Raw genomic sequence first — 21,489 nt, 5'->3', positions numbered from 1 at the left:
ACACCCTGGACAGTATGCCAGACTGTCGCAGGAAAACCATTCATTCTCACGTTCACACCTCAGGTCAATTTAGAATCACCAGATATGGTAACCCCACACATGTCTGTGGACTGTGGGGAGAATCTGGAGTGCAGACTCCACACAGAAAGCCCCCAGACTCAATTCAAACCCCTACAATGCTAACAATCCAAGCAGGGCATGGGTGTGTGATACAACACACTAAACTAAGTTATGCTTTAGATACTTTTAAAAGTGTAAATGCAATGAAATTAAAATAAAATAAAATAAATTTAAAAAAAGAAGAAGAAAAGTTGCCATTAAAACAGGAACAAAGATCCTCCAGGTGCAGATGTGTCTCTGGAGGTTCTCTGAGGTCATTTCATGTTGTGCTTACTCGCTCTCTGTGGTGCAGGTGTTAGTGCTCCAAGCCTACTGTTCTTCACTGCCTGCCCTGATCCCAGAGGTGTGTGTGTGTGTGTGTGTGTGTGTGTGTGTGTGTGTGTGTGTGTGTGTGTGTGTGTGTGTGTGTGTGTGTGTGTGTGTGTGTGTGTCTGGTGATTAATGAGCAGCAGGGCCTGATGGATTGTCCTGATCACAGAAGGGACACTGCATTGAGGAGACACAAAGGGGTGACACGAGGTGCGTAAAGACTGCTGTGCAACACACACACAAACACAGAAATGTATGCATGCAAGCACTCATGCATGCACGCACACACTTATCACTTTGTCCAGATAGATGTGACAAGGAGGGAGTCCTTCCAAAGGTTGCACTCAAGCATATATTCTTTAAATTCACAATCCAAGTAGGGCATGGGTGTGTGACAGGCAGCTTTTATAGTTTGGCCTTAGGGCCAAGGCCTTAGCTGAACTATGCACAGCAGTCAGTGTCCCTTTCATGAAGACACCTTCCTGGCCTAATCTCTGCAGTTATAAGATGAGAGATGCGTGCATGCAAAAAACAGGAGCAAACCCCCATGCAAACAAAATTGAGTTGTCTTCTTCCCTCAGGCCTCAGCGATGAACACATGCAACAATGCACCTTACTTGCCTCTCTGCATTGCATGTTCCTGCCTTTAGTGAACTGGGTTATTGTGATCTGAATCCACTTTGCAATGCTTACCGTTTGACTGAGATGATGGGCTTCTTGAATCCAATGAATCGCATTTGGAATATCCCATTTTGCAGCACAAACACATGCAAAGGTGTGGATGCATACACACACACACACAAGTACGTGGTCTCCCCCAAAGCAGTCTGATAAGGCTGCCTTATCAGAAAAGAAAGGGGCGAGAAGAGAAGGGGGGGGGGGGCTGCTGTGTGATAATGGCTTTCACCAAATCCCTCCTCTGTCACAGATTAAAATGCCTGCTTGGAGAGCATTAGCAATCTTTCTTTTCATCTGTCTCCTCATTTTTTTCTCTTTCGCTGAGTGCCATCGGATTTCTGGGCCAATCTATTGTCACAGGCCTGCCGAACATACAAGGAGAAGTCAACCTCAATCTGATAGGCCATTGTCTTATTCTCCCCATCGCTGATTCCTGCTCATGGTATTGATCGCAAAGCTGTCCCCCTCACATCTCATCACATCCCTCGGAGCGAGGGAGTGTGTTTGTGCCCGTGTCAGTCAGCCTGATGGAACATGTGGTCAGTGTGTCTTCGTGGAACAACCTTTCCACAGGGGGAAAATGCCCAATTTAGGACCCCCTTTTTTTGCACGTGTGTGTGTAATTACATGGATCCATATAAGGGTCAGATACTGGAACTATGCAGAATTAAACCCAGTGGACTCCTCCACCTAATCTGGTCACTCAAAGTATCTGGAGATCACAGGAGTGCAGAGAAGAAGCCACTCACAAACTGTGACACTTGCTTAGCCACCTCACCGGCAAACCCCTCCCTCCGCCTCCTCCTCTACCGTGCCTCACAGGCCCGTCTGTCACCCCTCTATAATTATGAGGAGTGAGAGTAATGTGTTGCAGTATGAATAGGATTGTCGGTCTGATTGTGATGTATAGGCTTTCATTACCATGTCCAGGCCTGTGCCCTTCGCCATGTAGGAAATCCTATTTAGGCCCTAATTTGGGAGCCTCCCCGACCGTCCCGCCTGATAGCAATCACACACAGTAATTGTGTGCTGGGGCAACTGACAAGAGCGGAGGCAGACATGGAGAGAGGGAAAGAAAGAAGGAATGGAGGAGCAGGAGGAGGAGGCAGAAGTCCTGACAGTGATATATCTGCATAGTTTGGCACATTATTCAAGTCATCCTCTGCAGAATATGTATGTTTATCGTATATACTTGTTTTAAGGCGGTTTGTTAGCATGAGAACGGGGCACTTAGGCTAAACCTGGACATATTAATTTGCAGGATTTGATGGGATTTTAGAGTGGACTTGCCTTTTCCTCTCTCTCACCCTGCTTCAACAATGCTACATGGCTAATTGGGAGGAGAGATCATGCTAACTCAATAATTATGATTTATGAGACAATCTCCAATAGATATCGCGCATTCTCCCCTGATTTGATGACAACATGTAACCAGCCCTCTAGCAATCAATATTTGTACATTTTCCATGTCTAACTTGTTAACTTTTTTAATATTTCATTAGTTCCTTTTTAGAGAGGAGTGATTCTGTGCACCAACATTTATGCAGATCTGACTCCACTTATAGGCTTGTAGATAATGAATGTCTAATTGACTCATTTAAATACTGTTTGCCTGCAGGAGGGCCTTTGCATTAAATGTTTGATTGCCCTCATATTAACTGTCATTAATCCCCTCTGCTCTTAATAAGGACTTTATGAGGCTTTCTTAAAACTTCTCATCTACCTCCCCGATCCCTTTGCATAATTAAGTAGAATATTCAAAAATATGGAAATGAAGGAGCTCTCTGGATTTGACTAATGGTCTTTGTGCCACAGAATTTTAATTATAGGCAAACCGCAGCATTTCCTTTCCTGCACACGGCAACGGTTCATTAGCTCGGGTCAGTGCGGGTCGATGCAGTTAGCGCCTCTGTTTAATGTCAGGCTTGAGCCGCTTTTGTTCTCTCGGAGAGAACTTCCTGTACCTGTTGTGTTTGCCCACGCTAGGTGCGGGACACTCAGGCGCTGCAGTGTCCCTTAAAGGAAGATGTACGGCACAGAGCGAACTTTTGACAGCCATTACAAACTGTCACTGTGCCAGAGTGGGTGAGAGACACAAACTTGTCTGTGTTTATAGCTTAACTGATCCTCTTATTCCTGCTACTCCTCCAGTCTCTCTGCTCTGCCCTAATCTCTCCGGGGGTCTTACTGGCACAGGATGACAAATGGGAAGGAGAGCCTAGCCAAGCGTGGGCTGTGTGGAGAGGCTCAGGCCGGGGGTCTCACTAAGCCCCCTCAGCTCCGCCCTGGATCATCTCTGACATGGCCTGCACTAACCCCGAGGATGGAAAGGCCACACACAGCACACACAAACGGAGGTATCTGCGCAGGATGCGCACCACACATGCGTATTGTGTATCCATACGCACAGAGCAACACGAGAAGAGATAAACTTCTGATCAGTACACTGCACCGGATTGATTTGTCTCATAGACACCTTGAGCTGCTGCTGATATCCTGTATCACATGCGCGCGCGCACACACCTGCAGGCTCGCACGCTTCTCGGTTGCTCCAACAATCCACGGCAGGTTTACGGATGTCAGCTCAGAACTGGTGTCACCGGATAAAACCCGCCAGCTCTATTTCAGTATACACGGTCCATCTCAATAAGAGCATGTACTAAATGACTGCAATGTAATGAGTGGCTGTGTGGCTGTACTCAAAGCTGTGACACTGACAGCGCATGAGAATATAACGCATTGAAGCCTCCTTTTCCCCTCCGCCTCTCTCACTCGCTCCGTGCTCCTCTGCGCCCCACTGCCTCTCAGCCACGGGATCAGCTGCAGGCGCTAATGAAACGTCAGTCAGGTAATTGAGGCGCTGGTGGTGGCGGGCCAGCCAGGCAAGGAGGCTAGGAATCCTGCGTGGGTGATGACACTGGGACATTAGCACCTACAGTATCCCTGCAACCCCCTATGGAGCATCACAGGAACGGCGCCAGGATCCAGCAGGGTGGAAAAAGAAATGGTTGTGTTTATGGCGACATTTGCGCACGTCTTCCTGTTTGTGTTGCAGCGAATTTTGTGCAGCGAGCGCCAAGGTGTGTGTTGAGTCAATCCCACCAGAGATTAACCAGAAAAGCAAAAGCTCTTGTTGTTCATGAGGATGTTCTACTAGCAGCCATAGCAAAGGAGTCAGAGGTTAAAATCCTTTGTTATTGCACCCCAGAGTGATGTTACAATCCCCGCCATCCGCTGACCTGCTCAGCACCCCAGTGAGTTATGGGTAATGTTTAATTCCCCCACCGTGACAGCTGTGGATCCGCATGGCAAATTGGATTTTTTTTCCCTTCTTTGTTAGAATTGCGCTTGTGCAGGTAAAGAGAGGGAGAAAGGCATTCGCTGCGCTGCTTTGTCAAGGTAACTCTGTCACATATTGTTCAGAGTCGTCTCTATCTCTCACTGACAAATCAAATCAAACCGATTTGTTTCTGGAGGCTGATGGAAGAACAGAGTGGAGCTGATCTGTCCGGCCTGGCCTTGTTTATAGTCAGCATGCAATCACTGCACACTGTGCTGAATGAGCCTCAGTCTCCCAGCCTGCCATGTGTCCTCCTCTTTATTATGTGCGCCATGATAGACTATAAAAAACAGCAAAGCAACCACATGGAAGCTGAAGCCCAAAGTGTTCCACACCACAGACATCTTTGTGTTTTATAAACAGTGTTGTGCAGTTATACACCCATTCCCCCCTCTATATCCCCCTCGTCCATCTTTTCAAGTGTTGAAAAGGTAAATTGGAAACATGTCACTTAATATTTGAGGTCACATGACATTTACAAAGAAAAGGAGTCAGAGCTTTAGTGATGGTGACATTTCTCACATGGTCCACATGGTTGCTATCACTACACACACAGAGGTGATATTCCTTATGGAGCCTTTCTAACTTTGCTGTTCATTGTTAATTTGAACAAAAAAGATCAAATTTTCACTTGAATTTAACCATTTGAAGTCCAACGTGTGATTGGTCCCTGTGACAAAGCTTCAGGGAGAAGAAAACTGGGTTCCACCCTCAGCTCTGTACTAACCTATGACTGAATCGAATTGAATTTGTGTACCTCACACACTGATGCTCAAACACATGAGCGCATTTCTGCTAATGTGAGTACTTTGTCTTTGCAGATTGAAGGTTGTGATGTTACAGTTCTCACATTTGGGATTTGGGGACCAGCACAGCTTCTGATTTTACTGCTGAAGCACAACCTCTTTCACATTTGTCTTTATATCATGACAAGAAATGACATTTCCAAGCACATCAATACACAGCCCCGTTCTTTCATTTCAAGGTAGGACACCTTGACGGACTGCACCACCTGACTCGAGATGTTCCCAAAAGGATCACTGTGCCGGGGAACAGTCCCACTCCCTGCTCTGCTCCACTCCACTCTTCTTTCTTCTTCCTCCCCGGGGCTTTAATGTGGAGAGTGGACAGTGGGGTTAATGCCTAGCTGTAAGCACTGCTTAGCACAAGTGATTGGGTTTGTGTTGCAGCAGGCCTTCCCCCCACTAGCAAAAAAATCCAGTGGAAATGACTTCTACTGTCCAGCCCTGTGGGCACTTTATTTTCCAACTAGCAGTTCCAACTTCCCTCCTCTTTGTTGCGGCTCAGTGTCCCAGAGGGCACAGGTGAATTTGATGTGGAACAATGATTAAAAGTTTTCTCCCTCAAGGTGACCTAAATAGTGGAGAAGGTGAAAGTGAGAAACATGAGTGAGGGGCACGGAGGTGAAAGTCTGCTGTGGACATTTGTTAATGATGTAGATGAGGCAAAATCCAGAGTTTAGGGAATAATTCAGAGCTTGTCCTCACACTACTAATGTACACATGTAGTAATCAGTGATTGCATGTGGCATGATGGGTATAAAGCACTGTGCCACAGAAAGGAGGCATCCACAATCTAATCATTGTCACATCAGCGATTACCTCCAGGCGTGATGCATTTGAACAGCGTTCTATCACTTGTGCTATTACCTGCCTCTTCCTGCCACACGTCCCTCAGTACACATCTTCTCTCTTAACTGTGCGTTCAATCACCACCACCTTCGCCTGCCGCTGGAGCTGAGCTCCCCCTCGACAGTGACGTATGTCGGCGATTAGCCCGGATGCAGTTCAATTATGATAAAAAGCCAGCACACCTCTTAGGCCGTGATTAAAGCCTCAGCCGGGCCTTGATAAAGAGATCCCATCTCAGTGCCATCACGACCACATTATAAGACGCTCTCCAGCGCGGTTCTGCCTCATGCTTTTCACATCAGCATTGCAGGACGTATACTGTCGCACGGATGGAGTCCACGGTGGTCAGAGTTGGATGGGGGGGGCTGCACACGTGGTCGTCGACGCCTCTGCTCGCCTATTTTCAATTTAGAATAGCTTCGCGTTCTCCACGCCAGTCTTAAACGATACCTGCCGTATAACTGAAGGTGGCCTCAGATATAAAGAGGCCCGAGTTTTGATAAATGCAAGAGCAGCGATGAAAAGAAGATATCAGAGGAGCATGAAAGGAGAGAGAGAAGAGAGCAGAGCATTAATCCAACAGCAGGCTGGGAGAGAGGGAGTGAGAATGAAAGACAGAAGAAGGGGAGCGAGGGAGAGAGGGGAGGAGGAGGCGAAAGAAAGATAGCCTTTCGGCTGTGTTCTGTCAAGGGAGAAATTACACATTTACGGAGGTTTTTTCAAGCAACAACGGGCTCCATAGATCAAACCGCTGGATTTATGAGCCAATTTTCAACATGAAATATAGACACAGAGAATCCATTTTAGCCATGTTTACTTGGCTTCTCTCACTCTTCCTCTCTCTCAATCAAACGCGCTGCAGTTTGTGAATGGTTCGACTCCGGAAACCGTAGCAATGCTAATTAGAGCTGGAAGTAAAGATTTGATCAATTGCAGCGTTTTGATCATTTCAAGTAGCTGTAATATCAAATGTTTCCACCTCTGACTGTTGGGAAAGGTGTGGGAAGCTGCAGAAGATCAAGAATTTAAAAAGATCAAATGCTTTCTTTGCTTTGGGGTCAGTTTCTCCTGCAGATAAATTCATATTTGAATACTTTAATAATAACTCAAAAACTATGCATGCATGATGTGCTTTGTTTTGCAGGTTGGAACCCAAAAGGCAGACAGACATCTGATATTTGTGTGCAGGCTGCAGAGACTTATATATTCAATTTAAAAAATATAAAGGCTATAAAGGTGATGTACACCCATGTACACCCAGATCAAAGCGCCCCCCCTATTCTTGGCAAACGTATTCAAAATTTGCATAGAAATTAATGTCTAAGTGGGCTAAACGACATAATTGACATGCAATTAGCAATATTATGAGGAGGAAACCTAATGAAGTTTTAGCGGCTATGCCAACCTAAGAATGATCACTGCTTAATTATCATATTAATGAAGTCATTAGTTGTCACTTAACTTGGATGACAGGTAAGGTAAGAATGTCGTGACCCTACGATTTCCCCAACAAATGTGTATTCAACACTAATTACCCCCAAGTGCAGATCTCTGAAATCTGTGAGAGTGACGGCCCTTTGAAATGTGAAAGGCAAACTTCTGTGGTATAAACACGCACACCTCGATGTAAGAAAAGAAACGGACATTTATTGAATCGTTGACTAAAGCATCTCCAAGGTCACCTGAGAACATAAATCAGTCCCGCTAGTCCAACATGAAAAAACTGGGCAGCAGATGGAAGCGAGGTCGAGACAGAGCCGGCACTACAGGTTAACACAAAACACGTTTCCAGTAAACACTACGGCACGAAACAAACAAAAACCCTCACACGGGTCAAACGAGCACTGCGGCTCGACATCCATTCCCCAACCCCGTTCTTTCATTCCAATTCATTTCAATTACGCAGTCATTCCCACCTTCTTCCCCGTGTCCCGATTAGCTCAGCCGGGCAATTTACAGTTGATCTTGCCTCATCTAAGGCCAAGCACTGGTGGAGGCAGGGAGACGAGCAGTAATGGAATGAAATGTCACTCAGTCGCTGCCTTTGTCACAGCGATGCTGAGCAGGCCCGATGGGAGGGGTTCGAAAGGCCTCGTTAGTAGGTGAAAAGGTGTGTGTGTGTGTTGTTAGCAATGAGTGTACGTAAATAGACAACAACATGGTGTCCAGCTCTGTTGTGTCTCTCTGGTTCACTCGTGGCCATCTCCACTGTGATCTGAATGAGTAACACTGTCGCTTCGCTTCCATGTGTAAAAGCTGCCGCTCCCATCAAGGCTTCTTCACCTTCTTCACTGAGGACGAGCTGGACGCCGATTCTCTCCGCTTGCGCTGCAATGTACAAATACACGACAGTCACAGTGGGCTTTTCCACAGTTCACCAACTCCTACTACCACTTAATGAATAACAATCCAAAATGCCTACAATGGAGAAAAGTCCAATGATTTCTCTTCTTGTGTTGTCAGTTATTCCCCTGTATGACCCACTCATGCTGTGCTCACCCCTGCTAACACCCACTGTTTGCCTCAGGAGGGTGAAGACAGTCATTAGTCTCTACTGTTCTTTTCTACCACCGGAGAACTTTATTATGAGGCTGTGAGCAGGTTCACAGCATCTGAACAGATTCGACTCTTTTCAACACAGATACAAAAAAACAACCAGGAGGAGTGACTGCTGCAATAACAAGTGCTGGATTCTTCATTGGTTGCTCACCCATTAATAATACAGTATAAAAATAAGTACAAAACAGTATGAAAATGATTACACACTTATTACACAATGATAACGGTTTGGAAAAGTTTGTTTCCGAGTTGCACAAACATACCGAGTTGGGGGTAAGCGGTGCTCCAACAACATCGATGATCTGCTCCTTGGCTTCCACCTTAATGTCATCTGCATTGAGCCAGGACTGAGATTCAGCCCCTGGGGTGGATGCTGTAGTGCTGTTGGTGGCGTTGATTTCCCCACCCTGCGATGCAATGACTGGACCGGCTCCTACAGTTCCCACGCACCCGCCGGCCTTCAGCAGGGCCTCGTAGCGATGACGCAGCATCTGCTGCTCATACTCGCAGTTGCTGTGGGCCTGCTTCAATTCATACAGCAGCACCAGGTCACTACGAAGCTCATTGAACATCTGCACAATCTCCTCAGTGGGCATGGGGTTAAGATCTACAGAAGGGCACAAAGAGGGAAGACTAAAGTGTGATTTAAGCACTTCAACACATTTATTTAGCTGATGGTGTGTACAGTCTACACATGAACAGTCGTGACATGTAAAGCCTTACGAGTCTGTTTAGCTAAAGTGGTTACATGTTACAAAGTGTTGTTGCATTACTGTCAACTGTAACGTGAAGTGAGCACCTGAGATGCTGCAAACAAATATAAAGTCAAGTAAAAAACTTCCTGTGTGTTCAACTAAACTCAAACTTATTTATAGCATCTGTGCAATGGTTGCTATTCAAAAGCAAGTTAAAAGGTTACATAATCCTTTTATTTCCTTCAGTACTGAAACTAAACTCTGTCGCAAAGAAGAGTTAAGACTGTGAAACTGGGAAATGTTAACAAATTGCTAAAGTTTAGTCATCCTCACCCACTCCTTGCTCTATCAGGATCTGCTCAATGGCCTTGATCTTCTTCTGGCCTACGGAGCTTGGCAGTTTCATCTTAATAACACACAAACACGCAGAGAAAAATGCACACCCACACACACACACCCCCACACACAAGTGTGATTTAAGGTACCAGGACATTAGGATAAACAGCTCCACCTCGGGGCTTTTAATTCGTATGAAATGCACTTCAGCGGGCCAGATCAAAATGTCTTTATCCACTGAACTCTATCTGACTGATTAGCTATGGGGGCACTCCACTCCTTTAGCTGTGCAAATGTATTTTCCATAGAGAGCGGCAGCTCCTCATCAGTCTTGAAGATGAATAAGAGTCCCCGTGCTTGGTTTTACAGATATTAGCTAGTCAGTAATAGAATTAATTATCACAGTGATAAGAGAAATAGCTACTAAAGTCAGAAACTCTAGTTTCTCACAAATCAGTATCTTGAAATTAAGAGTTGGACAAACAAAAACTTGCTATTTTAAAGAATTTCACATTTTTACTTTTTGTTTTTACATCAATTCCCAAAGAGTGACTAAAATTTTATAGGACTACTTAATAATATTGTCATTTCATAAGAGAACAGGATGGAGCTTTACTCACCCTCTGACTGCGCAGTGTGACGCCCGCTGATTTGAAGTCAGGGAATTTGATGCCTGCCGTCTCTGGAACAGCCTAAACAAAAAAAAATATAAATGGTGAGACACAAACTGTGAGTCAGCTTTGAAGTTTGGATACGTCTGAAATGTCACCATCAGAGGCATTATTATGGACCAAACTGGGTTTTAAATGTTAAGACTGTTACTTATATTAGTATTACTTACTTATACTGAGAGAAGATCGGTTCAGGTTATTAGAGACACACGTGTCCCATCACAATAAAGAAATGACCAAAACACTACTGAGACAAAACTAAGCAACAATTAATTTAGTGCAAAATGAGGACGGCAGCTGCACCGTGTCCATTATTATTAAAATTCTCCCCCATTGTTGCTTTTATTTGACTTCCTGTGTTACCAACAGTCATCATGTGCTTTACTTTGCTCTTCTTAAGTCAAATCATATCATACCGGTTTTTCTGTTTCCCTTTTTTGTGGAAGCTTCTTCTTAGAAACCCTCTTTTCAGCTCGTCTCAACTCTGTAGTTGTGTCAGCTGCCTTAATGAGTTTTTGCAGATCCTGGGCTTTCTTCTCACGCTCTTTCTTCCTAGTCTCAATTTTCCTTAGCTCCTGAATGAGATACTCCTCTTCTGCCACCTGCAGGGAAAAACAGAGAAATGCAGTCTTTCACATTTGAAAGGCTGTGAAAAATCTTTTTCTTCTTTTTTTCCACAAAAAGAATGTGTTTATACACCTGCACATAGATACAGGTCAAAATGCAAAATCACAAACCTGTTCAGGTGTGCGATTGAACAGCTTTTCCAGTTGCTCTTTACGGCGCCTTTCATGGCCAGCATCAAAGATGTAGATTTTGGGTTCTGTCCCTGATGCTGCGCGGACCTTGGTCAGCTTACCACAAATGCTATAATATCGTTCTTTCAGGTCCTCCACAGAGCGTTTCTGAAAAAAAAAAAAGTTTTTAAATTTAAAACATATGTGCTTTAAATCCACCTTACTGTATTTTTTAAATCCATTATCTATAGATGGGGCACTAAGCACTTACTCTGTATTGCTGGTGATCATATCGGTCATGGACAACGATGAAGCGCAAGTCAAAACGCTTGCAAAGGTCAAACAGGTGGTCTGTCTCTGCTTTAGTCCAGCCATCGTCGTGGAGATGCATTTGGTACTCTTGCTCCGAGTACACTGGCACCTGCACTGTCTATAGAGGTGAAACAGTGAACAAGGATGAATAATGAAAGGACAGGTAGCTGCAGCCACATGTCCTTCTTGCCTGTACTACATAAGCAGACGAGGGTTTTCCCTACCTTGTTAAAGCGAGCAAAAGGGTAGTCCTTGCCCTCTTCTGCCACACGTCTCCAGTGGTGGAATATGGCCCCGTCTCTGCGTGCTGGATTTGTGAAGGGCATCCACTTCCAGGGACGAACCTTTTTACAGCCTAACTTGGCTTTGACTGTCCTATAACCTTGAGTGGTGTCACTAGGCAGCAGGGGGGGTGCATCCCTATGGATAAACAGAAAAAAAACAATTCTTTATTATTATTATTGTTATCGTAAAATAAAGAAACACAGAAATGCAAAGTTCTTTACAAAACACTTTACATTCCTTCCAAATGCAAAGAAATAGTTTTGAAATTCCTGAACAGCAAACATTAAAAAGGCCTTTATGCATTTCAGATGAACTGACTAATATTGAAAAAGGAAGCATACTTCTTATCTGAATAAAGCAGAGCGTAGACCTCTCTGTGCATTCCCTCTGGTCTCTTGAAGGTCAGGGTTTCTGTTGCTTTCTTGGATTTTTTCTGAGGCAGAAGATGCAGACATTCGTTATTCAACTGCAAAAATATTTGTGCTCAAACAATTACAATACACATCTCTTCAATTTCTCTCCCTGGCAAAAGCTTTGAGCTGTAAGTACACAAGTACATCATTATAACTGCATGTTATGAACCCAACAGCTGGTGAAATTCATTGAAGGTGCTGGCAAATTTACACCAGTGTTACTTAAATCCTGGGACAGACATCGTTAGAATTATCGTATACAATACAAAACACAAACATCCATCTCACTATAAGACAAACATGAATAACTCAGTCTCACCTTGTCTGAGTTGATGAGGTCTTTCTTGGTGATGGGACCATCATTATCCCCTCCGGTCAACTCAAGAATATCCCTGACATCAGCACCGGTAGCCATGGCTGTATGAGATTAACTGTTTAGCTATTTAACGTTTTGAAAAACCTATCAAAGTTAAATAACACGAATTAATTCACGCGCACTCATTCTTTCTGTGCATGTGGTAACGAAACGACTATACACTCCTAGCTAAGCGCTAATGCTAACGTTACCATTTCGGTAGCAACGCTTAGGTCTCAGAACCGCAAACAGCAATATAAAGAGTTCGTAAGAGTTTATAATCCTAATATTACTGCGTACTTCACTACAATATGTAAACATTACAGGGCCATTTATAATGAACATTCAGAAGATAGTTGTTAAGGCAAAGAGAGCAATTAGCACAAAACCAACACTCCTTCCGTCCCCGCTCACGTCGTTGTGACTACACGGATTGCCTGTTAATTATCGCCCCCGTGAGGTCTGGCGGGCATAACAACTTGAATTCAGCTTTATTATGTTTACATTGTTAAATAATGTAAACGACAGTAGAGTTTAAAAAATACCAATACAATCATTGCAATATTTTACAACGGAAAAAAATAATACAAATTCTTCAAACCATGCCCAGCACATTTTTAAAAATATTTTAAAAATAATTGTAGAGCATAAAACTGCGATGCCATAATAAAAATAGTAACGCTTCAAACATGAAGGACCTGTTTGTCACGTTTCTTTGAAAACATATAAACCTTTGCTTCTTATTTTACCGTTCATCAAATTTTATGTACGCTTACACATTATTCTGAAAATCAATGTACGTGCCGCGATGTCCTTAGTTTTAAAAGAAAATACCGGAAGTAGACCCTTTCATTGAATGAAGACAATTGATCGAAGAGCTTGGTGATATGAAAGTGAAACTGGACTTGGTTGATTTATTTCGTAAGAACTCGAGAAGTGAAAGTTATCAGGCCATATTTTGGGTTTTTAAGGCAGACTAATTTGTTTGGGAGGATTTGGGTTTTTTTACATTTCGGTCCACACTCCTCACCGGTTGGTGGCGGTAATGTACCATTTTGCTGTTTTCCAACCGCCGATAAATAATATAAGGAAGAAGAAGACCCTCTCGTTTAAACTCATGCCTCCTCCTTCTTTCCGCCATTTTCCTCCGTTGGCGTAGCAGAGAGGGGTGTTGTACTAATTCAGTATATGTGCTTTTGAGTTTCTCTTTCGAAGCGCAAGAATCCCTAATATCAAATTTTCTAGTGCAATTTCCGTTTACAAGGCACTCATTTGCGTAAGAAAATGTCTAACGAGCAGGCAGAAACTACCACAGAGCAAGCAGGCCAGCAGCAGTTGTCGACGCCGCCGCAGCAGCAGCCGACTTCGCAGCAGGGGTAAGTCCATTCATCGAGGTTCCTTTGTTGCGACTTATTAGCTAGTTGGCCTAATTTGTTTTCTTATACAGCGATAAATTTCTTTACAGCGGCGAGTCTTTAATAATATAAAACATTCCAATAATTGTAAACTAGTAGCCCCGGTGTGTTTTAAATAAGTTCTATACGTGTTTTTCTAGCTTAGACGGCTTGCATTTGGGGCCCGTCTATTTACCGAATGCAGCCCTGCGTTATATATTGCTGGATAAATGATAGGATTAGAAGTACATGGAGCTATTGCTTTGTTGCAACAGAAAGTGGACACATTTCACTTTATATCCGGTCGCTATTGCGGCTTTTTGGCATTTCTTAAAGCAGTTTAATATAGCACAGGCCCGCTTTATCCAAGGAGAGGCCTAGCCATGCGGCTGAATTGCAGATAGCAGGCTGCTAGTTAACCATTGTGTGTCTGCAGATAGCATTAGCATTTAGCATTGAAATTCACTTTTCTGAGGCAGTGGTTTCCAAACTTTTTTTTTGCTAGGCCGTCCTTTGTTTTACAAGGAAATCTTGCTCCCACCCAAAAACACATCCTCCAACCACACACACATGTTTTATTTTCAAACTCCACTGCAGTTTATATAACACCTCAAACCTTTTGTAAACAAATAAACAAACAAAAGTAAACTGCAATAAATTACGGTTGCAATAAAATAAACTACCACCTACCAAATAACAGACCTCCCCCACAGGGGGCGCTCCCTACTTTGGGAACCACTGACATGAGGTATCTTTTTGTTCCAGATTTTGGAAAATGTTTTGTTACAGTAGTTACAAGAAGTTAAACACAACAAACATAACAATTGGCATAAATACGTAAACTATAGCTAATTAAAGTACAAAAAAATACAATATAATAAAATATTTAAAAGTAAGATAGATGGATCTAAACGAAGCAAAAATGGGGGAGATGATGGACAGGGCAGTGCAATACAGTTTGGCAAGTCTTCTAAAAGTTTTTTAAAGTATGCTTAGAAAGTTTTGTGAACTTTACATGTTGCAGGGAAATGAATGGAAAAGGCAAGAATGAGTCCAATGCCAGCAGGAAGGAAAGGCCCCAGAAGAGAGGTGGAGGTGGTCGCTATGAGCCCTATGGAAACGCAAACAAAAGATACCGCGTTTTCGTCAGCAACATCCCATATGATGTGAAGTGGCAAGCCCTCAAAGATCTGATGAAAGAGAAAGGTAAGGTATCAGGATTAGGGATTGACTCGTTTCACATGATAAAAGATCAAATCAGGATACGGGGTCATTTTGTTTGACCACTGCAGCTTTGAAGAGCTCTGGGGAGTTGTACAGTGTTGTCTGAGACCATGCTGGAGTCACTTGGAACAAACGTTGTGGACAAGGTCCCCTTTTTTTAATTTGTCTGTCAGCTAAGGAGTCGCTGCAGACGTGTACAAGCGTGGTGAACCTGGATGTTTGAATTTTCAGTCTCCATTAAGATGACTAAAATCTTGAGTTTTTGTGAAGTGGAGGTTGTAAATGTGCAAAGGAAGTCCACTAACTCGAAAGTCCAATGGTTTGTGATCATGAATGGGATAATGATGTGGTTCCTCCCCCAAGAAATGCATTAATAATACAGTTCTTTGTTACAGTATAGTGATTTTTTTGGGGGGGGGGGTCTAGAAACATGGAATGGGTTGCTTTCAGTTGAAATTTGTAATTAACAGTAAAACTTACACACTTAAGATTTATTAACTTGTGGTCAACTTGGAGAAATTTAATATTAAATTTGTGATGCAGTAAATTTGGATGTGAGTAAGGATTATTTATAAGTCAATTAAAGTGTTAAAAATGTTGTGTAGCTATGGAGTAATGTGTTTAACTGGCACCTATTTGAGCATGTGTTAAGAAGGGTACAATGCTTTTTCAGAAGGTCCAAGTAGTATTTGTTTCATGACAACTGACTGTGGAGTTAAATTGCATTTTCTTTTTTAGGTGTGACCTTGACAAGCAAATGTTTTTCTCGGCAGATCTTCATGTTGTACCAAGCACAGCTTTGTGCTGCGGATTTATTTGGGGTACAGGTCTACAAAACGAAGCAGCTTCTTGTGCACTGTCCTTGTCTCTAGAGGTTTGGTCATCAATGTCCATTTGTTGAGCAGACATGACCTGGAACAAAGGCGTGGCTGTGGTCGACGCTGAATCCAAATTACGATCGTGCATTTCAGGATCAGGTCCAGTCCATGATCAGGTTGGCAGTTAGAGAAGCTTCTCATCCAAAAGTTCTTCTTCATTACGATTATGGGTAGGTGTCTAGCTCAGCTGATGGACTGAGGGTTAAAACCGTTGACAAAGTTTGCTGAGGTTTGACATGAAAGTGGCTGAGGTATTAAGGAGGCTTTGCCAACTTGAAATTATTTGGTCAATTATCTTCAGGTAGAAGAGGTGGTGTTTGCGGCATCATATCCAACTTGAAAGGCTGTTGGCCAGTCCAACAGTTGTTGTCCTCAGTCTACTGCGTTTGGTGTTTTGGGAGAACTTTAACAAGGACGGGCTAAGAAGTCTCAATTAATTAAATAAAGACAAAAGAAAAGTCCAAGCTTGCTTTTTGTAGACCTGTACCAGATTGTGCTGAATGAGGTGCTGGGGGGAAGGCTCAGGACTGGCTGAGCTCACTGTCACCGGCCGCCCTACTTGTTTCTGCTCTAAACCCCCATTGTTCTCTCGGCTTCTCTCCCCTTGGTGTGTGTCGTCTCTGGAATCTGATTTGTAGTGGGTGAGGTAACGTACGTGGAACACTTAATGGACGCAGAAGGCAAATCCAGGGTAAGTGCAAATACATACAAATAAAACACACGAATAAGCCTAGACAAACCTGTGTTTGTCAGCTTTGGTTTCCTTATTTACTATGTTGGGAATTGTTCAGATACAAACCTGGTGGAGTGTGTGTGACACGGTGACGTGCCGGAGGCATGTTTCATTCGAAGTTGTCTGTGGCATTGATTCGAGGCCATCGAAGGGTTGATGATCTTATAACAGGACTTCAGCTCCTTTGTAGGCAATCCTGTGGGATTGCAGTAGCTGATAATGTCCCTGTGGTTGTGGGATTTGCTCCTTATGATCTAATGGGTCGTAGTCTGCAAGAGGTCGTAGCAAGGCTGCTAGATGGTTGATAAATAAAACTCATTCCATAGAACTGCTGGAAAACTCTAATATCTTAGTAGTTGGGAATCCTCTGTCACTGTCTGCCTTTAGGATGCTGGGGGAAAAACTCTATATTGAATATATTTGCCTGTATTGTGTTACTGGCTTGGCTTAAAAAGATCTTAACAATGTAGTGTTATTTTGGAAGCACAGATGTGACCAAGGCTGTAGGCTTGTGTATGATGATGAACTTTTAATTGCATGAGATTGTTTATTTTGACATGTCAAATATGTCCAGTGTTACAATCACTTTAACTAATATGAAATATTTTCTCTACCCTTTGATTTGACCTGTTCTGATGACTTCAATCAACAAAGGGTTGTGCGTAAGTATACTTTAACTTGTCGTCAAAAGCAAATGGTACAAACTGCACGTGAGACATGCACCAGTGTTTTAGACACTTAAATTCTCACTGGAAATGTATTTTTGTCAGTGTTGTTGAGTTCAGGACAGAAGAATTGATGAAGAAAGCGGTGGAGAAGGTCAACAAGCACAACCTCAACGGTCGGCCCCTCAAAGTGAAAGAGGTAGGTTCCAGAGGGGGAAGCTGTCAGACGCACTGAACAGACAAAAGTTGTACTTGTGTATTTGGCCGACTCATTACTTTGTGCTTCTTTGTAAGGACCCTGATGGTGTGATTTGCCAGCGGGAGATCAACAAGGCCCAAGGTGGAGGCCCTCCAGGAGGTCACGGCGGAATGGGTGGCATGGGGGGAATGGGAGGCATGGGAGGAATGGGTGGAATGGGCGGAATGGATCGTATGGGTCCTGGACCAAATGGCCCCATGGTCAACATTCCTCCGAGCCTTTTGAATAACCCGAACATCCCCAATGAGATCATCCATGGTCTCCAGGCTGGCAGAATTGGCAGCACTGTCTTTGTGGCTAATGTAAGCCTTACAGATTTATCAGTTTTTCAATCTGTATACAAATACTGAATATATGGAACTGTGCCTTATTAAAGAGGCCAAGAAATTGGGTTTTTACTTGCATGATTGTTTTTTGTTTTGTTTTTTTTAAAGAGAAATCCAAACTAATCCTGCAAAAAAATAATTTGCATTATAACTTTAATCTTGTCTAATTAACTGTCTGAAACGGTTTCTTGTACCTACAGCTTGACTACAAAGTGGGCTGGAAGAAGCTGAAGGAGGTGTTCAGTATGGCGGGCATGGTGGTGAGGGCGGACATTCTGGAGGACAAGGACGGGAAAAGTCGAGGCATGGGCACCGTAACATTTGATCTGCCCATCGAAGCAGTCCAGGCTGTCTGTATCCTTTTGAAAAATTCAACATTTCTATGGTAGCCATTGAATCTTCATTATTGGTTTCAAGGTGTGTGTGCACGTGTTTTCCTTAATGATTTCAAAGCAATGTTCAATGGACAGCTCCTGTTTAACAGGACGATGCACGTCAAACTGGTATGTTGCCTTTACTGTACATTAGAGCTCTATGGCATGATGATGATGAGTATAGTTAGAATGCCTTTGCCTTTTTTACAGGATGAGAAATCTCTTCCTAAAGATTTTGGACCACCGGACAGAGCAGCTGCCCTTCCCCGTAAGTATACATCGAGCCTTGTTCTAGTATAAAAGGTTTTGAGAGTTTAAAATATTCATGTCGGTTAAAGTGCAGTTTTTTTATAATCAAGTTTGTTAAATAAGATGAAATATTTGTCTCATTCACGTGAGTTCACTTGCTGCATTGAAGACCACTTTGGTTCATGCTGCCATAGTTTTTGTTAAACGGGGGAGAGAGAAACCCAGTAACTGTGTTAAATTATATCCCAAAACTTCTTAAAATCGCCCATCTCCTCTGCTCTGTCTGCTCATGCTTCATGTCAGTGGTTTCCCAGCAGCCCCTGAGGGTCATGTGACCTTTCTGTTTCATGGAGGTCGACATTGGTTTACTGCTTCCTTTGAAAGTGTCAGCTGTATTTATGCTACTGACTATATTAATTCGTGTACACACGCACACTATCTTCAAACTTAACCTGTTGTCTCTGAACCAGGTGGCCTGAGTGGTATTGGCTTGGGACTGGGACCTGGGGGCCAGCCTATTGATGCTACTCAGCTCAACAGAGGTGGTGGTGCAGGGATGGGCAACATGGGTCCTGGAGGTATCCAACTGCAGATTCTTAAAACTAAACACATTCATTTATTTTTAATCCACTGACTGGCTCATTGTCACTCTGTCCCTGTAGGTATGGAAGGAATGGGCTTCGCCAACATGGGAGGCCGGATGGGAGGAGGAGGTATGTAGTAAAACTGAGTCTACCTACATTTGGTCTTTCCCCCCCAAAAAAGTGCCTTCTGTAATATTAATGTTAATGTCTTCTGTGTTTATAGGGATGGACAACTTTGGAGGAATGAACATGGACCGCTTTGGTTCTTCAGGGATGGGCAGGATGAATGGTAAGCAAGTGTTGAAAACCCACTCAGCACTCCAGAGCAAGCGTGGAACAGTTTCACGTTTTGCTGGATGTCTAATGGTTTCATCTCTTGCATTGTCAGAGATGGACCGTGGGATTGGTGGTGCTTTTGACAGGGAATTTGGGCGAAATGAAATGGGAATGTCTCGCAATAATTTTGGAGACTCCTTTGAAAGAGGAATGGGTTAGTATTTACAGGATTCTGTTTGAAAGCCACACTGATGCTTACTTCCACTCATGCGTTTTTCTCTCTCTCTTCTGTTTGCTCACTTTTATAGGAAGCTCGCTGGGAATGGACCGCATGGGTTCTGGAATGGACCGCATGGGAACCAGCATGGACCGCATGGGAGGAATGGATCGGATGGGGATGGACAGGATGGATCGCGTGTCTGATCTAGATAGGATGGGTTCTGGGTTTGACCGAATGGGCTCTGGGATGGATCGGCTGGGACCCAGTATGGACAGGCTCGGACCTGGTCTAGATCGTATGAGTTCAGGCATGGATCGCCTCGGCCCATCTGGATTTGACCGCTTGGGCCCATCTAGCTTGGACCGCATGGGTGGTGGCGGCGGTGGCGGCGGCATGGATTTTGGCTCTCCGATGGGAATGGATCGCATGGGCAACACCGGAATTGACAGAATGGCGAGCAACTTCGACCGCATGGGCTCTGCCGGAGGACTTGACCGTTTTCCATCTGGCGGCCTTGACCGCATGAGCTCTGGAATTGACCGGATGGGATCTGGAGGTGTTGGTGGTCAGTTCGACCGTTCTGGTGACTTGGAGCGTGGATTTGGCGGCAATTCCTTTGGAGGAGCTGGGGCTGGAGGTCCTGGAGCCGGGGGAAGCAATGTCAGGAAGGGATGTCAGATCTTTGTCAGGAATGTAAGTGTTTATCCACAGTTTAGCTTGGCATATTGACTGGAGACGTATACCTGTACTTTAAATTAATTTGGGTATATTTTTGTCTTTCAGCTGCCTTTTGACTTCACCTGGAAGATGCTGAAGGATACCTTCAACGCATGCGGTAAGACTAAAATCAAATCAAATGAAATCAGCACTGTTAATCAGCATTTTTAGTCATTTTGGACATCCGTGTTCTTCCTCCTTTAGGAATGGTCCAGTATGCTGATATTAAGATGGAGAACGGGAAGTCCAAGGGCTGCGGTGTGGTTCGCTTTGACAACCCCGAAACTGCTGAGCGCGCCTGCCGGACCATGAACGGCTATCGCCTGAATGGAAGAGAAATTGATGTTAGGATTGACAGGAATGCATAAGTTGGGTGTCCGTGTTGCATCTGACATTTATTTTAGTTCATGATCTCACTCTGTATCCTCTGAACTGCCCCTTCCCCCAGTGTACTATGTTAGATAAATGTAACAGTGAAACTCTTTATTTTAGCCCTTTTCAGGCATGGGATATGTGTCACATGTTAAAATCACTCTGACATGGGTAAATTTGACTTTAACGGTCCTCACAGCTTCATTCAGGCTGATCACCATGTGTCCGAGTACCACTCAGTCTGAGAGATCTTACTGCCGATCAGAAATGAATTTGAGATATGAGGCTAATGTTCATGTTACTCTCCTTTAGGGGGTTCTCTAGTGAGCTCAGGAGACATAACTCAAACATTAGCTTGTGCTGTTATTGCCTTCTTGAGTTTTAAGAAGTCATTATTCAGACATGAGGCCAGCACGTTCAGATGCTGTTACAGAAATAAAACTAAATGCATGTCTGAAATGGGCTTTAGTAACATGTTGATTGTCAAAGTGTTTGTTTTTGCTTCAGTTGAAATTTTTAGACCAACTTTTAATTTTTTATTTTTTGTCCTATCATGCTTCCTGTCATTGCTTTTGTTCTGTAAGGTGTTTTGATAAAATAAACCTCAATATTTGAAAAGCTTTCACTTTGTGGTGCTCGTGCACTGATCGTACATTTCATAACATTTAAGCTAATAAGCCAAATAGTGAGGAGAGACTGCGGGTCAAAGTTGGTCTCGTAAATACGAGGCAGAAAACATCGGGGGCGGTAGAACTA

At 43.6% G+C, this 21,489-nt stretch overlaps 2 protein-coding genes across 9 annotated transcripts; one reads left to right on the top strand and one right to left on the bottom strand.

Moving 5' to 3' along the window:
* Window positions 1-7,726: 7,726 nt before the first annotated feature.
* Window positions 7,727-13,217, bottom strand: dmap1 (DNA methyltransferase 1 associated protein 1). Of its 6 annotated transcripts, none has more exons than XM_025902679.1 (11): window positions 13,212-13,217; window positions 12,427-12,524; window positions 12,036-12,127; window positions 11,634-11,829; window positions 11,369-11,527; window positions 11,098-11,265; window positions 10,777-10,962; window positions 10,310-10,381; window positions 9,687-9,759; window positions 8,922-9,265; window positions 7,727-8,427 (listed from the first exon to the last, which is right to left on the bottom strand). In XM_025902679.1, the coding sequence occupies exons 2-11, from the start codon at window positions 12,520-12,522 to the stop codon at window positions 8,368-8,370; spliced, it is 1,446 nt and encodes a 481-aa protein (XP_025758464.1). In that variant the 5' UTR covers window positions 12,523-12,524; window positions 13,212-13,217; the 3' UTR covers window positions 7,727-8,367. The 6 variants fall into 6 exon arrangements, with proteins under 6 accessions (XP_025758464.1, XP_025758463.1, XP_005479242.1 ...); XM_025902678.1 differs by lacking the exon at window positions 13,212-13,217 and adding an exon at window positions 13,194-13,205; XM_005479185.3 differs by lacking the exon at window positions 13,212-13,217 and adding an exon at window positions 12,856-12,949.
* Window positions 13,218-13,583: 366 nt separating this feature from the next.
* Window positions 13,584-21,358, top strand: hnrnpm (heterogeneous nuclear ribonucleoprotein M). Of its 3 annotated transcripts, XM_003439975.5 has the most exons (16): window positions 13,584-13,838; window positions 14,881-15,062; window positions 16,597-16,649; window positions 17,346-17,353; window positions 17,462-17,555; window positions 17,651-17,917; window positions 18,142-18,295; window positions 18,395-18,444; window positions 18,526-18,583; window positions 19,035-19,142; window positions 19,227-19,277; window positions 19,372-19,437; window positions 19,537-19,638; window positions 19,733-20,337; window positions 20,428-20,479; window positions 20,566-21,358. In XM_003439975.5, the coding sequence occupies exons 1-16, from the start codon at window positions 13,747-13,749 to the stop codon at window positions 20,727-20,729; spliced, it is 2,106 nt and encodes a 701-aa protein (XP_003440023.1). In that variant the 5' UTR covers window positions 13,584-13,746; the 3' UTR covers window positions 20,730-21,358. The 3 variants fall into 3 exon arrangements, with proteins under 3 accessions (XP_003440023.1, XP_005479235.1, XP_005479236.1); XM_005479178.4 differs by lacking the exon at window positions 19,537-19,638 and having other exon boundaries at window positions 13,585-13,838; XM_005479179.4 differs by lacking the exons at window positions 13,584-13,838; window positions 16,597-16,649 and having other exon boundaries at window positions 14,928-15,062.
* The last annotated feature ends 131 nt before the right edge of the window (window positions 21,359-21,489 follow it).

Source organism: Oreochromis niloticus, linkage group LG23 (genome assembly GCF_001858045.2).
Source record: "Oreochromis niloticus isolate F11D_XX linkage group LG23, O_niloticus_UMD_NMBU, whole genome shotgun sequence".
NCBI lineage: Eukaryota > Metazoa > Chordata > Actinopteri > Cichliformes > Cichlidae > Oreochromis > Oreochromis niloticus.
The sequence above is the reverse complement of the archived record's forward strand: the minus strand, read 5'-3'. Positions and strand labels throughout refer to the sequence as shown.

What these genes read in the sequence shown, in the direction of transcription:
- dmap1 (XM_005479180.4), bottom strand. Translation starts at nt 12,807, where the DNA reads ATGTTCATTATAAATGGCCCTGTAATGTTTACATATTGTAGTGAAGTA. An exon ending in AAAGGGAAACAGAAAAACCG is followed by an intron (nt 10,382 to 10,776) that starts GTATGATATGAT and finishes TTTTTTGTTTAG; the next exon opens with GCTGTTCCAGAGACGGCAGG. An exon ending in CCTGATAGAGCAAGGAGTGG is followed by an intron (nt 9,266 to 9,686) that starts GTGAGGATGACT and finishes GCCCTTCTGTAG; the next exon opens with ATCTTAACCCCATGCCCACT.
- hnrnpm (XM_003439975.5), top strand. Translation starts at nt 13,747, where the DNA reads ATGTCTAACGAGCAGGCAGAAACTACCACAGAGCAAGCAGGCCAGCAG. An exon ending in CAGAGCAGCTGCCCTTCCCC is followed by an intron (nt 18,584 to 19,034) that starts GTAAGTATACAT and finishes TCTCTGAACCAG; the next exon opens with GTGGCCTGAGTGGTATTGGC. An exon ending in AGGCCGGATGGGAGGAGGAG is followed by an intron (nt 19,278 to 19,371) that starts GTATGTAGTAAA and finishes CTGTGTTTATAG; the next exon opens with GGATGGACAACTTTGGAGGA.